We start from the raw sequence: 18207 nt of genomic DNA, 5'->3' as shown, positions 1-18207 counted from the left end.
AATAATAAAATAAAAAAAAAATAAATAAATTAAAAAAAAAAAAAAGAGTTACAGGGAGAAGACGGCCATCTACAAGCCAAGGAGAGACATCTGGAACAGAGCCTTTGTTTACAGCTCTCAGAAGCAAGCAATCCTGCCAACACCTTGATTTCAGACTTCTGGCCTCCAAAACTGAGAGAGAATAATTTTTGTTGTCTAAGCTACCCAGCTGACGGTACTTTCTTATAGCAGCCCTACCAAACCAATATTTGGATACCGAATTTTACCATGCATCGGTCTCAGCTGGGGTTCTTGCTGACTGCAGATTCTGATTAAGGAGATCTGGGCTGGGGCCTGAGATTCTGCATGGCTAGCAAGCTCCCGGGGCTGTCCGTGCTGTTGGTTTTCAGGCTGTATTTTGAGTAGAAATACTCTAGCGGGCACAGGCACTATTACAATGACAATCTTTTAAGTACATTAGAAAAACATGGTGACAGATGACTGATAAACTAATTTGTAAATTGCTATTCATTTGTTCAAATCCAATTAAAAAAACGGATTTTTCTAAATAATTTTCGGATGAGAGGAAGTTACAAATTGTAAATTATATAGAAATTAAAATGAAAGCCTATCATGTTAAAATCTAAGAGATATGGCTAAAATTTAAATCAGAATAAAATGAATATTTATAAATGTATTATTATACCACAAAGAGGTAAAATAATTAGACTAACCTTATAAACTAGCAAGAAAAACAGGATAAACCAAATGAAATAAAAATGAACCAATAAAGATAACTAGGAATTAATGAACTGGAAGACAAAAAAGTAAAATTGATAAGCATAATCAAAAGTTGGTTTTTTGAAAGACAAAATAATGCACATCAAACTTAAAAAGAGAGTGGGAAAATATACAATAAAAAATGAGAAAGAAGGTATGGTACCAGTGGAGATGATAATAATTAGGGAAATAAGATACACAACTTTTTGCCAATAAATTTGAAAAATAGGTGGAAAAAAGTTGTATTACAATAGTGTCCTAAAAAGCCCCTAGAAATAGAAAGCTTGAGTAGAACAATAACCTTAGAGTAATCTGCAAGTTTATCAATGTCTACCACTAAAAAATGCACTGGTGATTCATAATTACCAAGCAAGTGCTATTTCAACATAATAGGTAATTATCATATTATCCCAACTATTTTAGAGAGTCAAAAACTTTCAAATTCATTTTATAAAGCCAGTATAAGTCTGATATCAAAATCTGATGAAGACAACACAAAAAAGAAAAACATAAATCAGGATTTTAAAAACTTGAATCATACATAGACTTTTTTTGGAGAGAAAATAAGTTCTTAACCTCCAGAGATGAATTGTTACTTTAATGTTTCTTAAATATGTGAACTTATGAGCTCAGAATCTCCTTGTGATTATAAGTTTGTATCCAAACCAAACAGAGTTGGATATTTTTAAAAGGATAATATAGTTAATATAGTAATTAACTATATTAACTGTATAGTTAATATAGTTTGTATTAACTATAAATAAAACAGTTAAAAATAATGAAATATGGCTAGAAGAGTTAAAATCAAATTAATAAATTAATTTTAATTTCAGGTTGGGTTTTGCTGAAATGACATCACCACTTATAACTTATTTTCTATTTGTTATAGGAAAGTTTATTTCTTAATTTGACTAGATTTTCCTTCTATGTAGTGTGTGTTTGCTTAAATCTCTCAATCCTATTTTTGTATTTGAAATACTGTTTTAAAAAATTCTATTGGCCATACTGTAAAGTAACTTCTCATAACATATAATTTAGGCATTTGATCTGCCTCTGTTTGACATCATTTGTATAATGTTACCTATTAAGTTTACTAATACTTTTCTCATTACCTACTGAAATTCAGTGACAATAGTAACAGGCTGTCCTCCTGTATAAGTGTATATTAATTAAAAATAATAGGCCAGGTACGGTGGCTCATGCCTGTAATCCCAGCACTTTGGGAGGCCAAGGTGGTTGGATCACCTGAGGTCAGGAGTTCGAGACCAGCCTGACCAGCATGGAGAAATCCCATCTCTACTAAAAATACAAAAATTAGCCGGGTGTGATGGCACATGCCTGTAATCCCAGCTACTCAGGAGGCAGAGGCAGGAGAATCACTTGAATCTGGAGGCAGAGGTTGCAGTGAGCCGAGATCGTGCCATCGCTCTCCAGCCTGGGCGACAGAGCGAAACTCCATCTCAAAAAATATATATATATGTAAGTAGGAAGATGGAATTTTAGAATTCTCATGGAGAATCTCATTAAGAATTTGCAGACTTCTGAAAATACATACCTAAATCTCGATTCAAATAACATGATTAAAAAAAAAGACCTAACTTATGCTGCCTACAAGAAATTCACTTCCCCTTTAAGGATATACCAGGATTAAAAGTGATGAGACGGAAAAAGATATTTTACGCAAATGGAAACCAAAAGAGAGCAGAGTATACTTATATTGAAGCAAAATAGTAAGTCAAAAACTTTAAAAAGAGATAAAACAGGTCATTTTATAGTGATAAGGGGCCCATTTCATCAAGAAGATATAACAATATTATATTGCCAGTTGGTAATATAATACCAAGATATAACATCAAGAAGACATATTGTAAATATGTCTGCACCCAACATCACAGAACCTAAATACATAAAGCAAATATTAATAATCTGAAGTGAGCGATAGACTGCAATAAAATAATAGTAGAGGACTTCAATACCCCACTTACAACTATGTACAGATCATCCAGACAGAAAATCAATAAGGAAATACTGGGCTTCAACTATACTTTAGATCAAATGGAACTAACAGACACATATGAGCATTTTTTATTTATTTTTATTTTTATTTTTATTTATTTATTTTTTTTTGGGACGGAGTCTCGCTCTGTCGCCCAGGCTGGAGTGCAGTGGCCGGATCTCGGCTCACTGCAAGCTCCGCCTCCCGAGTTTACACCATTCTCCTGCCTCAGCCTCCCGAGTAGCTGGGACTACAGGCACCTGCCACCTCGCCTGTCTGGTTTTCTTTTTCATTTTTTAGTAGAGACGGGGTTTCACCGTGTTAGCCAGGATGGTCTCGATCTCCTGACCTCGTGATCTGCCCGTCTCGGCCTCCCAAAGTGCTGGGATTACAGGCGTGAGCCACCGCGCCCAGCCAAGCATTTTATTCAACAGCTGAAGAGCATATATTTCTTCTCTGGTGCACATGGAATATCCTCCAGGATTGATCAAATATTAGGCCACAGAACAAGTCTTAACAATTTAAGATTGAAATCACATCAAGTATCTTTTCTGATCACAATGGTATGAAAACTAGAAATCAATAATGGGACAAATTTCAGAAAACTCACAAATATATGGAAATTAAACAACATGTTCCTAAATAACCAATGGGCCAAAGAAGAAATTTTTAAAAAGACATTAAAATAGAAATTAAAAAAATATATATAAAAAATATGAAAATATATGCAGCAAAAGCAGTACTAAGTTTGGGGATTATAGGAATAAATACCTATGTCAAAGCAAAAGAAAGTTTCCAGGCTGGGCGCGGTGGCTCAAGCCTGTAATCCCAGCACTTTGGGAGGCCGAGACGGGCGGATCACGAGGTCAGGAGTTCGAGACCACCCTGGCTAACACGGTGAAACCCCGTCTCTACTAAAAAATTACAAAAAGCTAGCCGGGCGAGGTGGCTGGCGCCTGTAGTCCCAGCTACTCGGGAGGCTGAGGCAGGAGAATGGCGTAAACCCGGGAGGCGGAGCTTGCAGTGAGCTGAGATCCGGCCACTGCACTCCAGCCCAGGCGACAGAGCGAGACTCCGTCTCAAAAAAAAAAAAAAAAAAAAAAGAAAGTTTCCAAATACACAACCTAATGTTTATACCTGAAGGAACAAGAAAAAGATGAGCAGACTAAGCCCAAATTTAGTAAAAGAAAGAAAATGACAAAGAGAAGTGCAGAAATAAATGAAATAGAGATTAGGAAAATAATAGAAAAGGCAAACCAAACAGAGTTGGATATTTTTAAAAGGATAAGCAAATTTGACAAACCTTTAGCTAGACTAATTAAGAAAAAACAAGACTTAAAAAAATAAGACCAGAAGTGAAAGAGGAGACCTAATTGATATCACAGAAATACAGAGAGTCATAAAACACCGCTATGAAAAATTATATGCCAACAAATTGGATAACCTAGGAGAAATGAATACATTCCCAGAAACATGTAATATATCAAGACTGAATCAAGAAGAAATTGAAAATCTGAACAGACTGAAAATGGGTAAGGGCATTCAATCAGGAATAAAAATTTCTTACTGAAGAAAACCCCAGGACCTAATGGGTTCACTGCTGAATTTATTTAAAGAATAAATACCAATTATTTTCAAACGCTTCCAAAAAATTGAGGAAGAAACACTTCAAACTCATTTTATGAGACCAAATTATATATTTTTTGAAAAGTAAGGCAAAGCTAAAATGAAAATTCCATTTAATGAAATAATATGGCTATTACAATAATGGCTAAAAACCTGGTTGGACTCCAGATAGTGGTAGCTACTCTTAGAAGTTAATTTTTAAACATAATAGTGGGTTCTTTGTACAGAATTGAATTTCCTATTAAATAAAGTTATAGTTTAAATATGAAAACTGCCAAGTCTACTTTTCTTTTTGGACAAATCTCTCTAAACTTTCTGTTTTTCTGAACAGTAATCATGTGATGGGGGAAGGGAAGCAAAAGCAATCACACTATTTTAGAAGGTGAGATTTAGGAAGAACAAATGATACAGAGAGAAATTCATAACATAAAAGATATTTTAAAATGTTGACCTTTGTAGTAAATATTCAGTTCAGTGAAATATTGTTCTCCATATTAATACCATGTTCTATGGTTTGAGTAAATTTAAGTTTTTTATTTTACATTGTGTCATCATGTACAAACTCCATGTCTCTTGAGTGTACCACATCGTAAGTGATATCTGTGCCTTCAAATGTTTGTGTTGCACACAAGTTGCAACAAGGCAAAGTGGCCCCGCTTTCTCCTGTTTCGTGGATATTCCTTAATGTAAGTAATTCTCATTTAGTTAAAGGAGAATATTGGCCCTTTTTCTCTGGAAACCATCAGAACTTAAAACATACTAAAAAGCATTAGCACATACACACTACAACATAGATGAACCTTGAGGGCATCGTGCTAAGCAAAATAAGCCAGTCACAAAAAAAGACAAATACTGTATGATTCCACTTATACAAGGTACTTAAAGTAATCAAATTCATAGACACACAAAGTAGAATGGCGATTGCCAGGAAGTGTTGGGGTTGGGAAATGGAGAGTTGTTGTTTATTGGGTACTGTATTACTTCGTTTTCACACTGCTATAAAGATACCACCAGAGACTGGGTAATTTCTAAACAAAAGAGGTTTAATTGACTCACAGTTCCACATGGTTGGGGAGGCCTCAGGAAACTTACTATCATGGCAGAAGGTGAGGGGGAAGCAAGGTACATTTTACATGGCAGCAGGAGAGCGAGCGAGCACGGGGGAAGCTACCACTTTAAAAACCATCAGGTCTCATGAGAAGTCTCTCACTATCATGAGAACAGCATGGGGGAAACCACCCTCATGATCCAATCACCTCCCACCTGCTCCCTCCCTCGACACCTGAGGATTACAATTCAACATGAGATTTGGGTGGGGACACAGAGCCAAACCATATCATTCTGCCCCTGACCCCTCCCAAATCTCATTTCACATTTCAAAACCAATCATGCCTTCCCAACAGTCACCCAAAGTATTAACTCATTCCAGGATTAACCTAAAAATCCAAGTCCAAAGTCTCATCTGAGACAAGACAAGTCCCTACCTCCTATGAGCCTGTAAAATAAAAATCAAGTTAGTTATTTTCAAGATACAATGGGGGTACAGGCATTGGATAAATATTCCCATTCCAAATGGGAGAAATTGGTCAAAACAAAGGGGCCACAGGCCCCATGCAAGTCTGAAACCCAGTGGGGCAGACATTAAATCTTTGTATGTGTGTGTGTGTGTGTGTGTGACGGAACTCGCTCTGTCACCCAGGCTGGAGTGCAGTGGTTTGAACTCGGCTTACTGCAACCTCTGCTGGCTGGGTTGAAGCAATTCTCCTGCCTCAGCCTCCTGAGTAGCTGGGACTACAGGCATGCACCACCATGCCTGGCTAATTTCTTTTTGTATTTTTAGTAGAGATGGGGTTTCGCCATGCTGGCCAGGCTGGTCTTGAACTCTGACCTCATGATCCGCCTGCCTCAGCCTCCCAAAGTGCTGGGATTATAGGTAAGAGCCACAGTGCCTGGCCCCTTAATCTTAAAGCTCTGAAATGATCTCCTTTGACTCCAAGTCTCACATCCAGGGCACACTGATGCAAGGGGTGGGCTCCCAAGGGCTTGGGCAGTTCTGCTCCTGTGGCTGTGCAGGGTACATACCCCACAGCTGCTTTCAAGGGCTGGTGTCGAGTGCCTGTGTCTTTTCCAAGTGCATGGTGCAAGCTGTCGGTGGATCTACCATTCTGGGGTCTGGAGGAAGGTGCTCCTCTTCTCACAGCTCCAGTAGGTATTGCCCCAGTGGGGACTATGTTTGGTGTCTCCATCCCCACATTTCCCCTCTGCATTACCCTAGTAGAGGTTCTCCATGAGGGCTCTGCCCCTGCAGCAGGCTTCTGCCTGGATATCCAGGTGTTTCCATATATCCTCTGAATTCTAGGTGGAGGCTCCCAAAGCTCAACTCTTGTCTTCTGTGCACCACAGGCTCAATACCACATGGAAGCCACCAAGGCTTGGAACCTCTGAAACCACAGCCTTAGTTATACTTTGGCCCCTTTTGGCCACGGCTGGAGCTGGAGTGGCTGGGACACAGGGCACCTTGACCCAACGCTGTACAGAACAGCAGGGCCCTGGGCCTGGCCAACAAAATCATTTTTCCTTCTAGGCCTCTGGGCCTGTGATGGGAGGAGTTGCCATGAAGATCTGTGAAATGTCCTGGAGACATTTTCCCCATTGTCTTGGCTATTAACATTCAGCTCCTTATTACTTATGCAAATTTTCACAGCTGGATTGGGCTTGAATTTCTCCCCAGAAAGTGGGTTTTTCTTTTCTACCATATGGTCAGCTGCAAATTTTCCAAACCACAAGTTCAAAGTTCCATAGATCTCTAGAGTAGGGGCAAAATGCCACCAGTCTCTTTGCTAAAGCATAACAAGAGTCACCTTTACTCCATTTATCAACAAATTCCTCATCTCCATCTGAGACCACCTCAGCCTGGACTTCATTGTCCTTATCACTATCAGCATTTTGACCAAAGCCATTCAACAAGTCTCTAGGAAATTCCAAACTTTCCCACACCTTCCTCTTTTCTTCTGAGACCTCCAATCTATTCCAACCACTGCCTGTTACCCTGTTCCCAAGTTGCTTCCACATTTTTAGGTATCTTTATAGCAGTGCCCCACTCCTGGTACCAATTTTCTGTATTAATCCATTTTCACGCTGCTATAAAGATTCTACCTGAGACTGGGTAATTGCTAAACAAAAGAGGTTTAATTGACTCAGTTCCACATGGCTGGGAAGCCTCAGGAAACTTACAATCATGGTGGAAGGTGAAGGGAAAGCAAGGCACGTCTTACATGGTGGCGACAGAGAGAGAGAGAGAATGCAGGGGAAACTACTACTTTTAAAATCATCAGATCTCATGAGAAATCCCTCACTATCATAAAAACAGCATGAGGGAAACCACCCCCATGATCCAATCACCTTCTACCAGGTCCCTCCCTTGACACCTGGGATTACAACTCAAGGTAAGATTTGGGTGGGGACATAGACCCAAACCATATCAGGTACAGAATTTCAGTCTGGGATGGTGAGAGAGTTCTGGAGATGGATAGCATCGATGGCTGCACAATGTGAATGTCTGTATTGCATATTTTAAAAGGATTAAAATGGCAAATTTTATGTTATGTTTATTTTATATCATAATTAATGATTATGTTAATCATTAACATAATAATTATTAATTCAACAATTGAAGGAACAATTTTTTTGAAAAAAGTAAATTTTGGGGAAAAAAAGGTAGCTGTCCAGAGCATTTTCTATCAGGAATGAATGCTCCTTTGGGCAGAAGCCCTTATTGGTGATTTAATAAAAAGATCTGTGGCTAACTCAGTTCTTGGAAACCTCTAGAACACATTTTGTGCCCATGAAGAAGATACTCTCTACACTATAAGCATTAGAATCTTGAAAGAGAATCTTGACATTATCTGACTTCAAGTCCTAAAAATAGGAATCTATGACATTTCTAGTATGCTAAAATTAAAATCTGGTTGGTAACTTTTTAATCAATCAATCTATCTATCTATCTATCTATCTATCTATCTATCTATCTATCTATCTATCTACCTACCTACCTACTTACCTATCTAGAGAATGAGAGAAAGAGAGAGAGAACATACATTTTACTCCTGGTATCTGGCACTTCTCTTTCGATGCCCAAGCTTCTACTGATAATCACATTAAATCCGTATTTTAAAAGTTCTTTATGAAGTTCTGGGTTTGTATGGTTAAAATCCATACCTGCAAGAAAAAGTAATTAGAGTCATATAAGTAAAGGCTTACTAGCAGTGATGCAGGAAAGATCTAGAATAACCAAAACAATTTTTTAAAAGAACCAGAATAGAATTCAGAAATCGATCTGTGCAAAAATGGTCAAATAATTCTTGGCAAAGGCGAATGTTTTAGTACGTTTTGCATTGCTATAAAGGAACACCTGAGGCTGGGTAATTTATAAAGAAAAGAGATGTATTTGGCTCACAGTTCTGCAGGCTGTGCAAGAAGCATTGGGCCGGCATCTGCTTCTGGTGGGGGCCTCAGGAAGCTTCCAATCTTGGCAGGAGGTAAAGAGGAAACAGGCAAGTCACATGGTGAGAGAGGGAGCAAGGAGCGGGGGATGCCAGGCTTTTGAAACGACCGGCTTTCCCATGAGCTAATAGAAGGAGAGCTCATTACTGCAGGCAGGAACCAAGCCATTCACGAGTGATCTGCCCATGTAACCCAAACACATCCTGCCAGGCTCCATGTTAAACATTGTGGGCCAAATTTCAACATGAGACATGGAGGGATAAATATTCTGATTGTATCAGTGGGGAAAGGGGAGTTTATCAACAAATGGTGTTGGATCAACTGGATATCTGTAGAAAATAATCTGTATGTGATGGTCCATTTTCAATTCTAAGTGCCCTAGTATAGGTTTAAGCAGGCTACATGGAAATAGAGAGATAAAGCAGCAGAATGTACTGAGCCACCCCCGTCCCCCGCCCCTTCCTGCTCTCCCTTTCACCCAGCAGCCAGGCGTCTATTGGTCGGGGTCCCCTCAACTACCTCCTCCCCACCCACCAAAGAATTTAGTTTTGGAGCTGGGCGCGGTGGCTCATGCCTGTAATCCCAGCACTTTGGGAGGCTGAGGTGGGCGGATCACGAGGTGAGGAGATCGGGACCATCCTGGCTAACACGGTGAAACCCTGTCTCTACTAAACAAACAAACAAACAAAAAAATAAAAATAAAAAAAATAAAAAAAATAAAAAAAATTACAGCTGGCGGGCACCTGTAGTCCCAGCTACTTGGGAGGCTGAGACAGGAGAATGGCGTGAACCCAGGAAGCAGAGCTTGCAGTGAGCCAATAGCGTGCCACTGCACTCCAGCCTGGGCAACAGAGCGAGACTCCATCTCAAAAACAAAACAAAACAAAACAAAAAAAAGAATTTAGTTTTGGTTAGCTTGCAACATACGTAATTGTATCCTTTCTTATCAGCTAAGTGCAGCCACTAGGGCCATAAATCAAATGTTTGAAGAGTCCTGAGAGAGTTGCAATGCATTGTGGGCTGCAATAAAATGCAGCACAAAGACCCTAAAGAACATACTTGAAGCCCCTGCCTAACAATCAATAGGCAACGTCCGGGAAGATCGTGACCCCACAGTACTCAGTCTATGAGGAAGGGGGAGGGACCTGCGCACTAGGGGATAAATTGCTTGTTGAAACTGTGCTGGGTGTGTCTGCGTGCCAGACACGCGATCTTGCATCACTGCCATTAAAAGTCTCACTTCCACTATTCTCCGGGTCTCTGAGTCCATTCTTTGGGTTTGGATGGGTGAGTTTGTTTCTCACAATATCCATGTGGAAAAAATGAGCATTTATTCTCATCCTACATCATCACAACAATTAACTCGAAATAGATCATGGCCCTAATGTGAAACCTAAAACTTTAAATTCATTTCCAAAAGAAAACAGAATGAAATCTTTGTGAACTTGAGGTAAGCAAAGGTTTCTCAGATGAAACATAAAAACCATAAATCATACAAGAAAAGCATCAAAATGTAACATTGTGAGGCATTTTGGGGACTTATGAAATAAAAACCCCCAAATTTTAAAATGTAAAATTGTGCTTTTCAAATAACACCATTAAAGAGAATAAAAAGACAAGCTACAGATTTGTCCAAAACATTTGAAACTCACATATCAAGAAACTTGAATTTAGAATATATAAAGAAGTCTTAAAAATTAAGAAGAAAAACATCCCATTTAAAAATAGACAAAAGACTCCAAAAGATACTTTACAAAAGAAGGTATATGAGTGGTTATCAAGCACATGAAAAGGTGCTCAAAATCATTAGTCATCAGGGAAATACAAATTAAGACCCAAGTGATTACTCACCCATTAGAATAACTAAAATTTAAAAACTGGACCATGTCAAGTGTTAGCAAAGATCCAGAGAACATGGGATTCTCGCACACTCATATAAAGTGGCCCAGCTACTTTGGGAAACAGTTTGGCCATCCCAATACTTGTTTCACTTGGCAGAGAATCAGGTTCTACTCACATCCCAGAAAGCAACACTGTCCCCCTGGCACTCATCCTTGGTTTGCTGTTTCTCTCTTTTCTGTCACCATCCGATAGGTAAGACTGAGAGCCAGAATTAGAGTGTGACCTCGGGGCAATGAGCAGGAGACCTGCCAAGGGGCTGTCGTGTGTCACACGCTGGAGTAGTGCTTAGGGTAGGGTTTCAGGCCCACACCTACCTGGTCATCTAGTGGGAGGGCCGTTCAGAGCAGGGATCCACAGAAATAGTAGGCCTGTGTATTAAGGCTTTAATTTCTACTCTTATTTTCTTCATCTTTCTTTGGGTTTATTTTGTTAAACTGGGTCTTCATATTTGTATTTTATGTATTTTTTATTTTTTTGAGACAGCATCTAACTCTGTTGCCCAGGCTGGAGTGCAGTGGCCCAATCATAGCTCGCTGTAACCTTGAATTCCTGGGCTCAAGCGATCCTTCCATCTCAGCTTTCCAAGTAGCTGGGACTACAGGCATGCACCACCAGACCTGGCTAGTTATTATTGTTTTTGTTGAGTTGGGGTCTTGCTATGTTCCCCAGGCAGGTCTTGAACTCCTGGCCTCAAGTGATCCTCCTGCGTCTGCCTCCCAAATTGTTGAGATTACAAGTGTGAGCCACCACGCCTGGCAAAATTAGATCTTCATGTGTGGGAACATGGGAAAATAATCTTACGAACATAGTGATGAGGGAAAAAAGCAAGTTCCAAAATGATATGTATATCAGAATATTTAAAAATATATTAAAAACATAGAATGCAATATTTTGCTTAGGGATAATATACAGAGGAAGTGGAAAGACATGCAGGAGAAAGACACCCATCACTTCAGGTCAGACAACCTCTGAGGATGGCATAGGGATGGGAAGGAGGTAGGGTTTTTACAGTACTATTACAACTTATTTCTTGGAAAAACAGAAAGCTATCTGAAGCGAATATAGCAAAACTATATTTAAAATGATAAATTTAAGTGGTAAATACATGCATACTTGTTTTATTATTTTCTATGTATAGGTATATACAGGTATATAAAATAATTTATAACTTAAAAAGTAAATTGCTTTAAAAAGGATATTCTCATACTCTTCCAAATATTAAATATTATGGTATATTTTTCCCTTCAAATGGCTCACAGAAAAAAATCCAAATACTTACCTAGCGTAGACTTTGCTTTATCTTCATCAGTCCTTTTGACTATTACATGCGGTTTTGGTATTTGGTCTGAGCCATAGATAATTTGCTGATGCACTTTTTTTCCAGGAGACCAAGCTGACAGAGGCTCATGGCTTTTCTTCTGCTGGTTGCTCACATGATTATGGTGCAAATATATGAATAACAGAGCTGTCCAGATCCCAAATGTCAAGGACCCATAGAATAAACATCGAATTATGGCGTTTCTCATTGTAAACCTAGCATTTTCAAAGGTCCATTTTTCAATTTCCTAAATCAGAATGATTTAAGAGAAGCAGTATTAGATATTCCAATGGTTTGTAAATCACCTACTTGGCTTAAATTCCATTTTCAGTGTTTTAAAAACAACCACGTTGATTGTCCTTATCATATACATAAAGTGTGTCCTTATATCTATTAGCACAAATTCCTAAAACTGATATTCCTAAGATTACTTGACATCAACATGTATAACATGCTTATAAAACATACAGTGTCATTTCAAGACATTGGCCCATACTCCTGTACGTACAGGAAACACCATCAGAGAAGGCTTTTTCATCCCTTATCCATATCCAATCCACCTCGGAGTGATAGTATGGATCTCTAAAAAATCTGATTTGACATCAAGCAGCTTGTTAAAAATGTAAAAATACACAATGTCACATGCTGGAAATAAAGGGAGCAATGAGTACCATGACCCACCGCTGATGGATGGCGCAATGGTACAATCGTTTTGGCGACATCTAGTCACGTTGAAGATATGTATATGATATGATGAAGCAGTTCCATCCTTAGGTATATATCCTAAAGAGACTTGTAAGTCGGCCGGGCGCGGTGGCTCACGCCTGTAATCCCAGCACTTTGGGAGGCCGAGGCGGGTGGATCACGAGGTCAGGAGATCGAGACCACCCTGGCTAGCATGGTGAAACCCTGTCTCTACTAAAGATAAAAAACATTAGCCAGGCGTGGTGGCGGGCGCCTGCAGTCCCAGCTACTCGGGAGGCTGAGACAGGAGAATGGCGTGAACCCAGGAGGCGGAGCTTGCAGTGAGCTGAGACACGCCACTGCACTCCAGCCTGGGCGACAGAGCAGAGCAAGACTCCGTCTCAAACAAACAAAAAAAAGAGCCTCATAAGTGGCAGCTCTCATCTAAATAGATGTATCATGAGACAGGTACAAGAATGTTTATTGAAGTAATGTTTGTCACAGTGAAAACTAGACACTGGCCGGGCGTGGTGGCCCACGCCTGTAATCCCAGTACTTTGGGAGGCCGAGGCAGGTGGATCACCTGAAGTCAGGAGTTCAAGACCAGCTTAGCCAATATGGTGAAACGCTGTCTCTAGTAAAAATACAGAAAATTAGCCAGGCATTGTGGCCAGTGCCTGTAATCCCAGCTGCTTGGGAGACTGAGGCAGGAACATCGCTTAAACCTGGGAACCAGAGATTGCAGTGAGCCAAGATCGCACCACTGCACTCTAGCCTGGGCAACAAGAGTGAAACTCCAGCCCAAAAAAAAAAAAAAAAAAAGAAAGAAAGAGAAAAAGAAAACTAGACACAGCTGAAGTTTCCCTCAACAGGAGAACTAATAAGGCGAGGCTACTCTTTCAATAATGGAAATGAATCTGCTGGAGCTATGTGCACTGGTGCTGTAAAGTCTAAAAACATCACGTGCGAAAAGCAAGTAGGGTGGGATATAAATCTGGAAAACATGAAAAAGAGTGCAATTATTTATGGTACACCAATATGTAGCAAATGTATGGTAAAAAAAAAAAACATGCATGTGAATGATGTACACAAATTTACATAATAGTGATTATATATATAAAATAGTGAATTTACATAACAGTGATTACCTTCATGGTGGAGGGGAGGAGAATAAAGAACTCCTACTGTATCCTTTTTTTTTTTTTTTTGAGACAGGGTCTCACTCCCCTCACCTAGGCTAGAGTGCAGTGGCACAAACATGGCTCACTGCAGCCTCGACCTTCTGGGCCCAAGTGACCCTCCTACCACAGCTTCCTGAATAGCTGAGACCACAGGCACATGCCACCATGTGTGGCTAATTATCATTATTATTATTTTTTTTTGGTATAGACAAGGTCCCGCTGTGTTGCCCAGGCTGGCCTCGAACTCCTGGACTCAAGCAATTCTACCGCCTTAGTCTCACAAAGTGTTGGGATTACAGGTGTGAGCCACCATGTCCAGCCTCCTACTGTTAATGCTGACTTTTTTAAAAAGCTCTGAAGAAAATGTGGCAAAATGATGTGATTTGATTGAGCTTCATAAATGAGAACTCAGAGTGCTCATATTTTTCTCTATATTTTCCTTGTTTGAAATTGTAATTTATTTTAAAAAGAAAGAAGAAAGTCTTGAGAGGGTTCCTTTAAAGATGATAGATTGAATGTGTGTGTGTCTTCTCTCCCACTTGACTCAACTGTGAATAAGAATAAAGCTAAAAACTCTCATGGGAAAAAGAGAGTGGTAGAGGGAACATCAATGCGCGTGAGATTTTAACACGTCTGGAGGAGAGAACGTTATTGGACGGGTGATAACAATGTGGAGAGACAGAGGACTCTGATGAGGAAACAAGGCTGCTAACGCTGGAGCAGCTTGGGGCTTGGAGGCCCCTGGTGAGTCAGTGGACACATGGCTGCGGGCTTGGGGAAAGGCACATGTTAGCATTCAGAATAGTCAACTCTCTTCGCCCAGCTCTGCACAGGAAAATCCAGGCAGGAGTCAGAGTGGTTTCGTTGAAGTAGACTGGTAGAGGCTGAGCCTCTACAAAGGAAAGCTTGGGGCTAAAACCAAGAATGTCACTTAGAATGTGTGGATGTGGAGTGTCTGGGTCCATCTGTCTACTTTCCCTCCTCCCACACAGGATCCTGGCAGCCAGGTTGCTATGTCTGACGTGGGATTGATAGGAGAATCGTTCTGGGATGAGAAACCAGGGCCCGGAGAAAAGACCTCCATGTGCTGAAATGTAAGAGCTTCCAATAAAGCAGCCGGCTCCCTGGGCCGCCCCCTGAAGACAGCACACCTGTGGCCAAGGTCGGCCCAACACTCAGCGATTCCATTCAGCTGGTTGGCATCTCACTTTGGGATTGGAATCTGTGTTAGTCTGTTTTCACGATGCTGATAAAGATACCCAATGCTGGGTAATTTATACAGGAAAAAGTATTTAATGGACTTACAGTTCCATGTGGCAGGGGAGGACTCACAATCAGGGTGGAAGGCAAGGAGGAGCAAGCCACACCTTCATGGATGGCAGCAGGCAAAGAGAGGGTTTGTGCAGGGAAATTCCCCCGATAGAACCATCAGATCTCGTGAGACTTACTCACTCTCACGAGAACAACATGGGAAAGACCCGCCCCCATGATTCAATGACCTACCCCTGGGTTCCTCCCACAGCACGTGGGAATTCAAGATGAGATTTGGGTGGGGACACAGCCAAACCATATCAGAATCGAATGCTGTTATGAACGGAACTGTGTCCCCCCGCAACTCACATGTGGAAACACCAAGCCCCGATGCGACTGTATTTGGAGACAGAGCTTTTAAAGAGGTGATTATGGTTATATGACGTCACAGGGTGGGCCCTAATCCAATAGGACCAGCGTCCTTATGGGAAGAGGAAGAGTACGCAGGCAGGTGCTTGCACAGAGAAAAGGCCTGTGAGGTCATAACGGGAAGGCAACCGCGTGCAAGCTCTGAAGACAGGCCTCGGGGAATCCAAGCCTGCTGGCAGCTGGATGCTGAGTCCGGCCTCCAGAACTGTGGGAAAATCAGTGTCTGTTGGCCAAGCCTCCCAGTCTGTGGACTTGGTTATGGCAGCCGGAGCTGACTCCTACAGCTGCCAAGGATTGCCTGAGACATTTAAGGAAAGCCTCCAGAAAGAAAGAAAATGCAAACAGAACCAGAAAGGGGAAAAAAGAAATGAGAACTTTGAAAATATCAAAACATAATGTTGGTTGCTCAGAGAGATCAAAGAAGATGCTACACTCATACAACCAGAGGAACAGGCTATGAAAAAGGAGCATTGAGAGAATAAAAAGGGGAAGCTGAAATTTAAAACATGATTGTTCACATTTAAAAATTAGAATAAATGGCCGGGCGCAGTGGTTCACACCTGTAATCCCAGCACTTTCGGAGGCCAAGGTAGGCGGATCCGTTGAGGTCAGGAGTTGGAAACCAGCCTGGCCAATATGGTGAAACCCCATCTCTACTAAAAATACAGATTAGCTGGGCATGATTGCCCACGTCCATAATCCCTACTACTCAGGAGGCTGAGGCATAAGAATGGCTTGAACCCGGGAGGCCGAGGTTGCAGTGAGCCTAGATCATGCCACTGCACTTCAGCCTGGGCAACACAGTGAGACTCTGTCTCAAAATAAAGAGATACATGATAAAAATAATTAGAAAAATGGTGAGAAAGGAATATTTTGAAATGCACAAGAAAATGGCAGAGAGAAGCCTAAGAGAAAGTTGAGACCTGTGGTGCTTCATTCTAGAAGGTAGAAAGAACATCTGCCCAGTAATGAGTTCCAAAAGGTGATGAGAGAAAAGTGGAGAGGAAATGGTCAATGCAATCACACAAACATTTCCAGAATGAAAGGGACCCACAGAATGCCCCACATAATGAATGAGACAAGAAAGAATACCAAAATGACATCAAACTTCTCAACAGCAACACTGGATTCTGAAACTATAGATAAACAGCTTGAAAATTTTATGTTAAATGTTATTCAACCTAGAATTCTCAACCTAGTCAAAATTTAATCAAACTTGGGAGTGGAATAAAAATATTTTCAGGTAAATAAAGGGCTCAGAAAAAATACTCTTCATGTATTCTTTTTTGGGAAACTACCTGTGGATTGCAAATGGAAATAAAGGAAAAAGTAAATAAAGACATGGGCTGGGCGCAGTGGCTCACGCCTGGAAATCCAACACTTTTGGGAGGCCGAGGCGGGTGGATCACTTGAGGTCAGGAGTTGGAGACCAGCTTGGCCAACATGGTGAAACCCCGTCTCTACTGAAAATACAAACATTATCTGGAAATGATGTTTGGCTCCTATAATCCCAGCCACTTGGGAGGCTGAGGGAAGAGAATCATTTGAACCCGGGAGGTGGAGGTTGCAGTGAGCTGAGATCACGCCACTGCACTCCAGCCTGGGAGACAGAGCAAGACTGTCTGTTAAACAAACAAACAAAAACCCAGACATGGACCCAGGACGGTGAGTGCAGCCCCGTTGAGAGGAAGAGTATGTGGGATGGAGAAGTTTAGGTAGATGACACAGTTGATGGTAAAAATTAAGTGGCTCACGCCTGTAATCCCAGCATTTTGGGAGGCCGTGGCGGACAGATCACGAGGTCAGGAGATCGAGATCATCCTGGCTAACACAGTGAAACCCCACCTCTACTAAAAATACAAAAAATTAACTGGGCAAGGTGGCCCGCGCCTACAGTCCCAGCTACTTGGGAGGCTGAGGCAGGAGAATGGCGTGAACGTGGGAGGCGTGCTGCACTCCAGCCTGGGCAACAGAGTGAGCCTCTGTCTCAAAAAAAAAAAAAAAAAAAAATGAAGGAACAATATTTACAGAGTGGTAAGATGCAAACACTGATTACTACATTAACCACAAAAAAAAAAAAACAGACTTTTTTTTAGGAAAAATAAACTAGAAGAAATGGAGGTCATATAATACAAATGAAGTTGATGTATACAATTAATCAAAAAATAGAACTCTAACAACCCCCTTTTAAAATATGAAGGTGGGTCGGGCTCTGTGGCTCATGTCTGTAATCCCAGCACTTTGGGAGGCCGAGGTGGGTGGATCACGAGGTCAGGAGTTCAAGACCAGCCTGACCAACATGATGAAACCCTGTCTCTACTGAAAATACAAAAATTAGCTGGGCGTGGTGGCATGTGCCTGTAATCCCAGCTACTCAGGAAGCTGAGGCAGGAGAATCGCTTGAACTCCGGAGTTGGAGGTTGCAGTGAGCCGAGATCGTGCCACTGCATCCCAGCCTGGGTGACAGAGCGAGACTCCGTCTCAAAAAAAAAAAAAGAAAGAGGGTAACTGTCATAAGAAATAGATTGAAGAGTCAAAAGTGATTGTAAGAGGGAGTT

At 41.0% G+C, this 18207-nt stretch overlaps 1 protein-coding gene across 1 annotated transcript in view; it reads right to left on the bottom strand.

The window, feature by feature from the left end:
- The window catches only part of GALNTL5 (polypeptide N-acetylgalactosaminyltransferase-like 5), a 71358-nt gene that overhangs the window by 47824 nt on the left and 5327 nt on the right, over nt 1–18207 (bottom strand). Inside the window, 2 exon segments of the mRNA XM_011941518.1 lie at nt 8479–8599; nt 12066–12351. Coding sequence (XP_011796908.1) covers nt 8479–8599; nt 12066–12351 — 407 coding nt within the window.

This window comes from Colobus angolensis, unplaced genomic scaffold (assembly GCF_000951035.1).
Source record: "Colobus angolensis palliatus isolate OR3802 unplaced genomic scaffold, Cang.pa_1.0 Scaffold2, whole genome shotgun sequence".
NCBI lineage: Eukaryota > Metazoa > Chordata > Mammalia > Primates > Cercopithecidae > Colobus > Colobus angolensis.
This window is presented reverse-complemented; position numbering and strand designations above follow the sequence as displayed.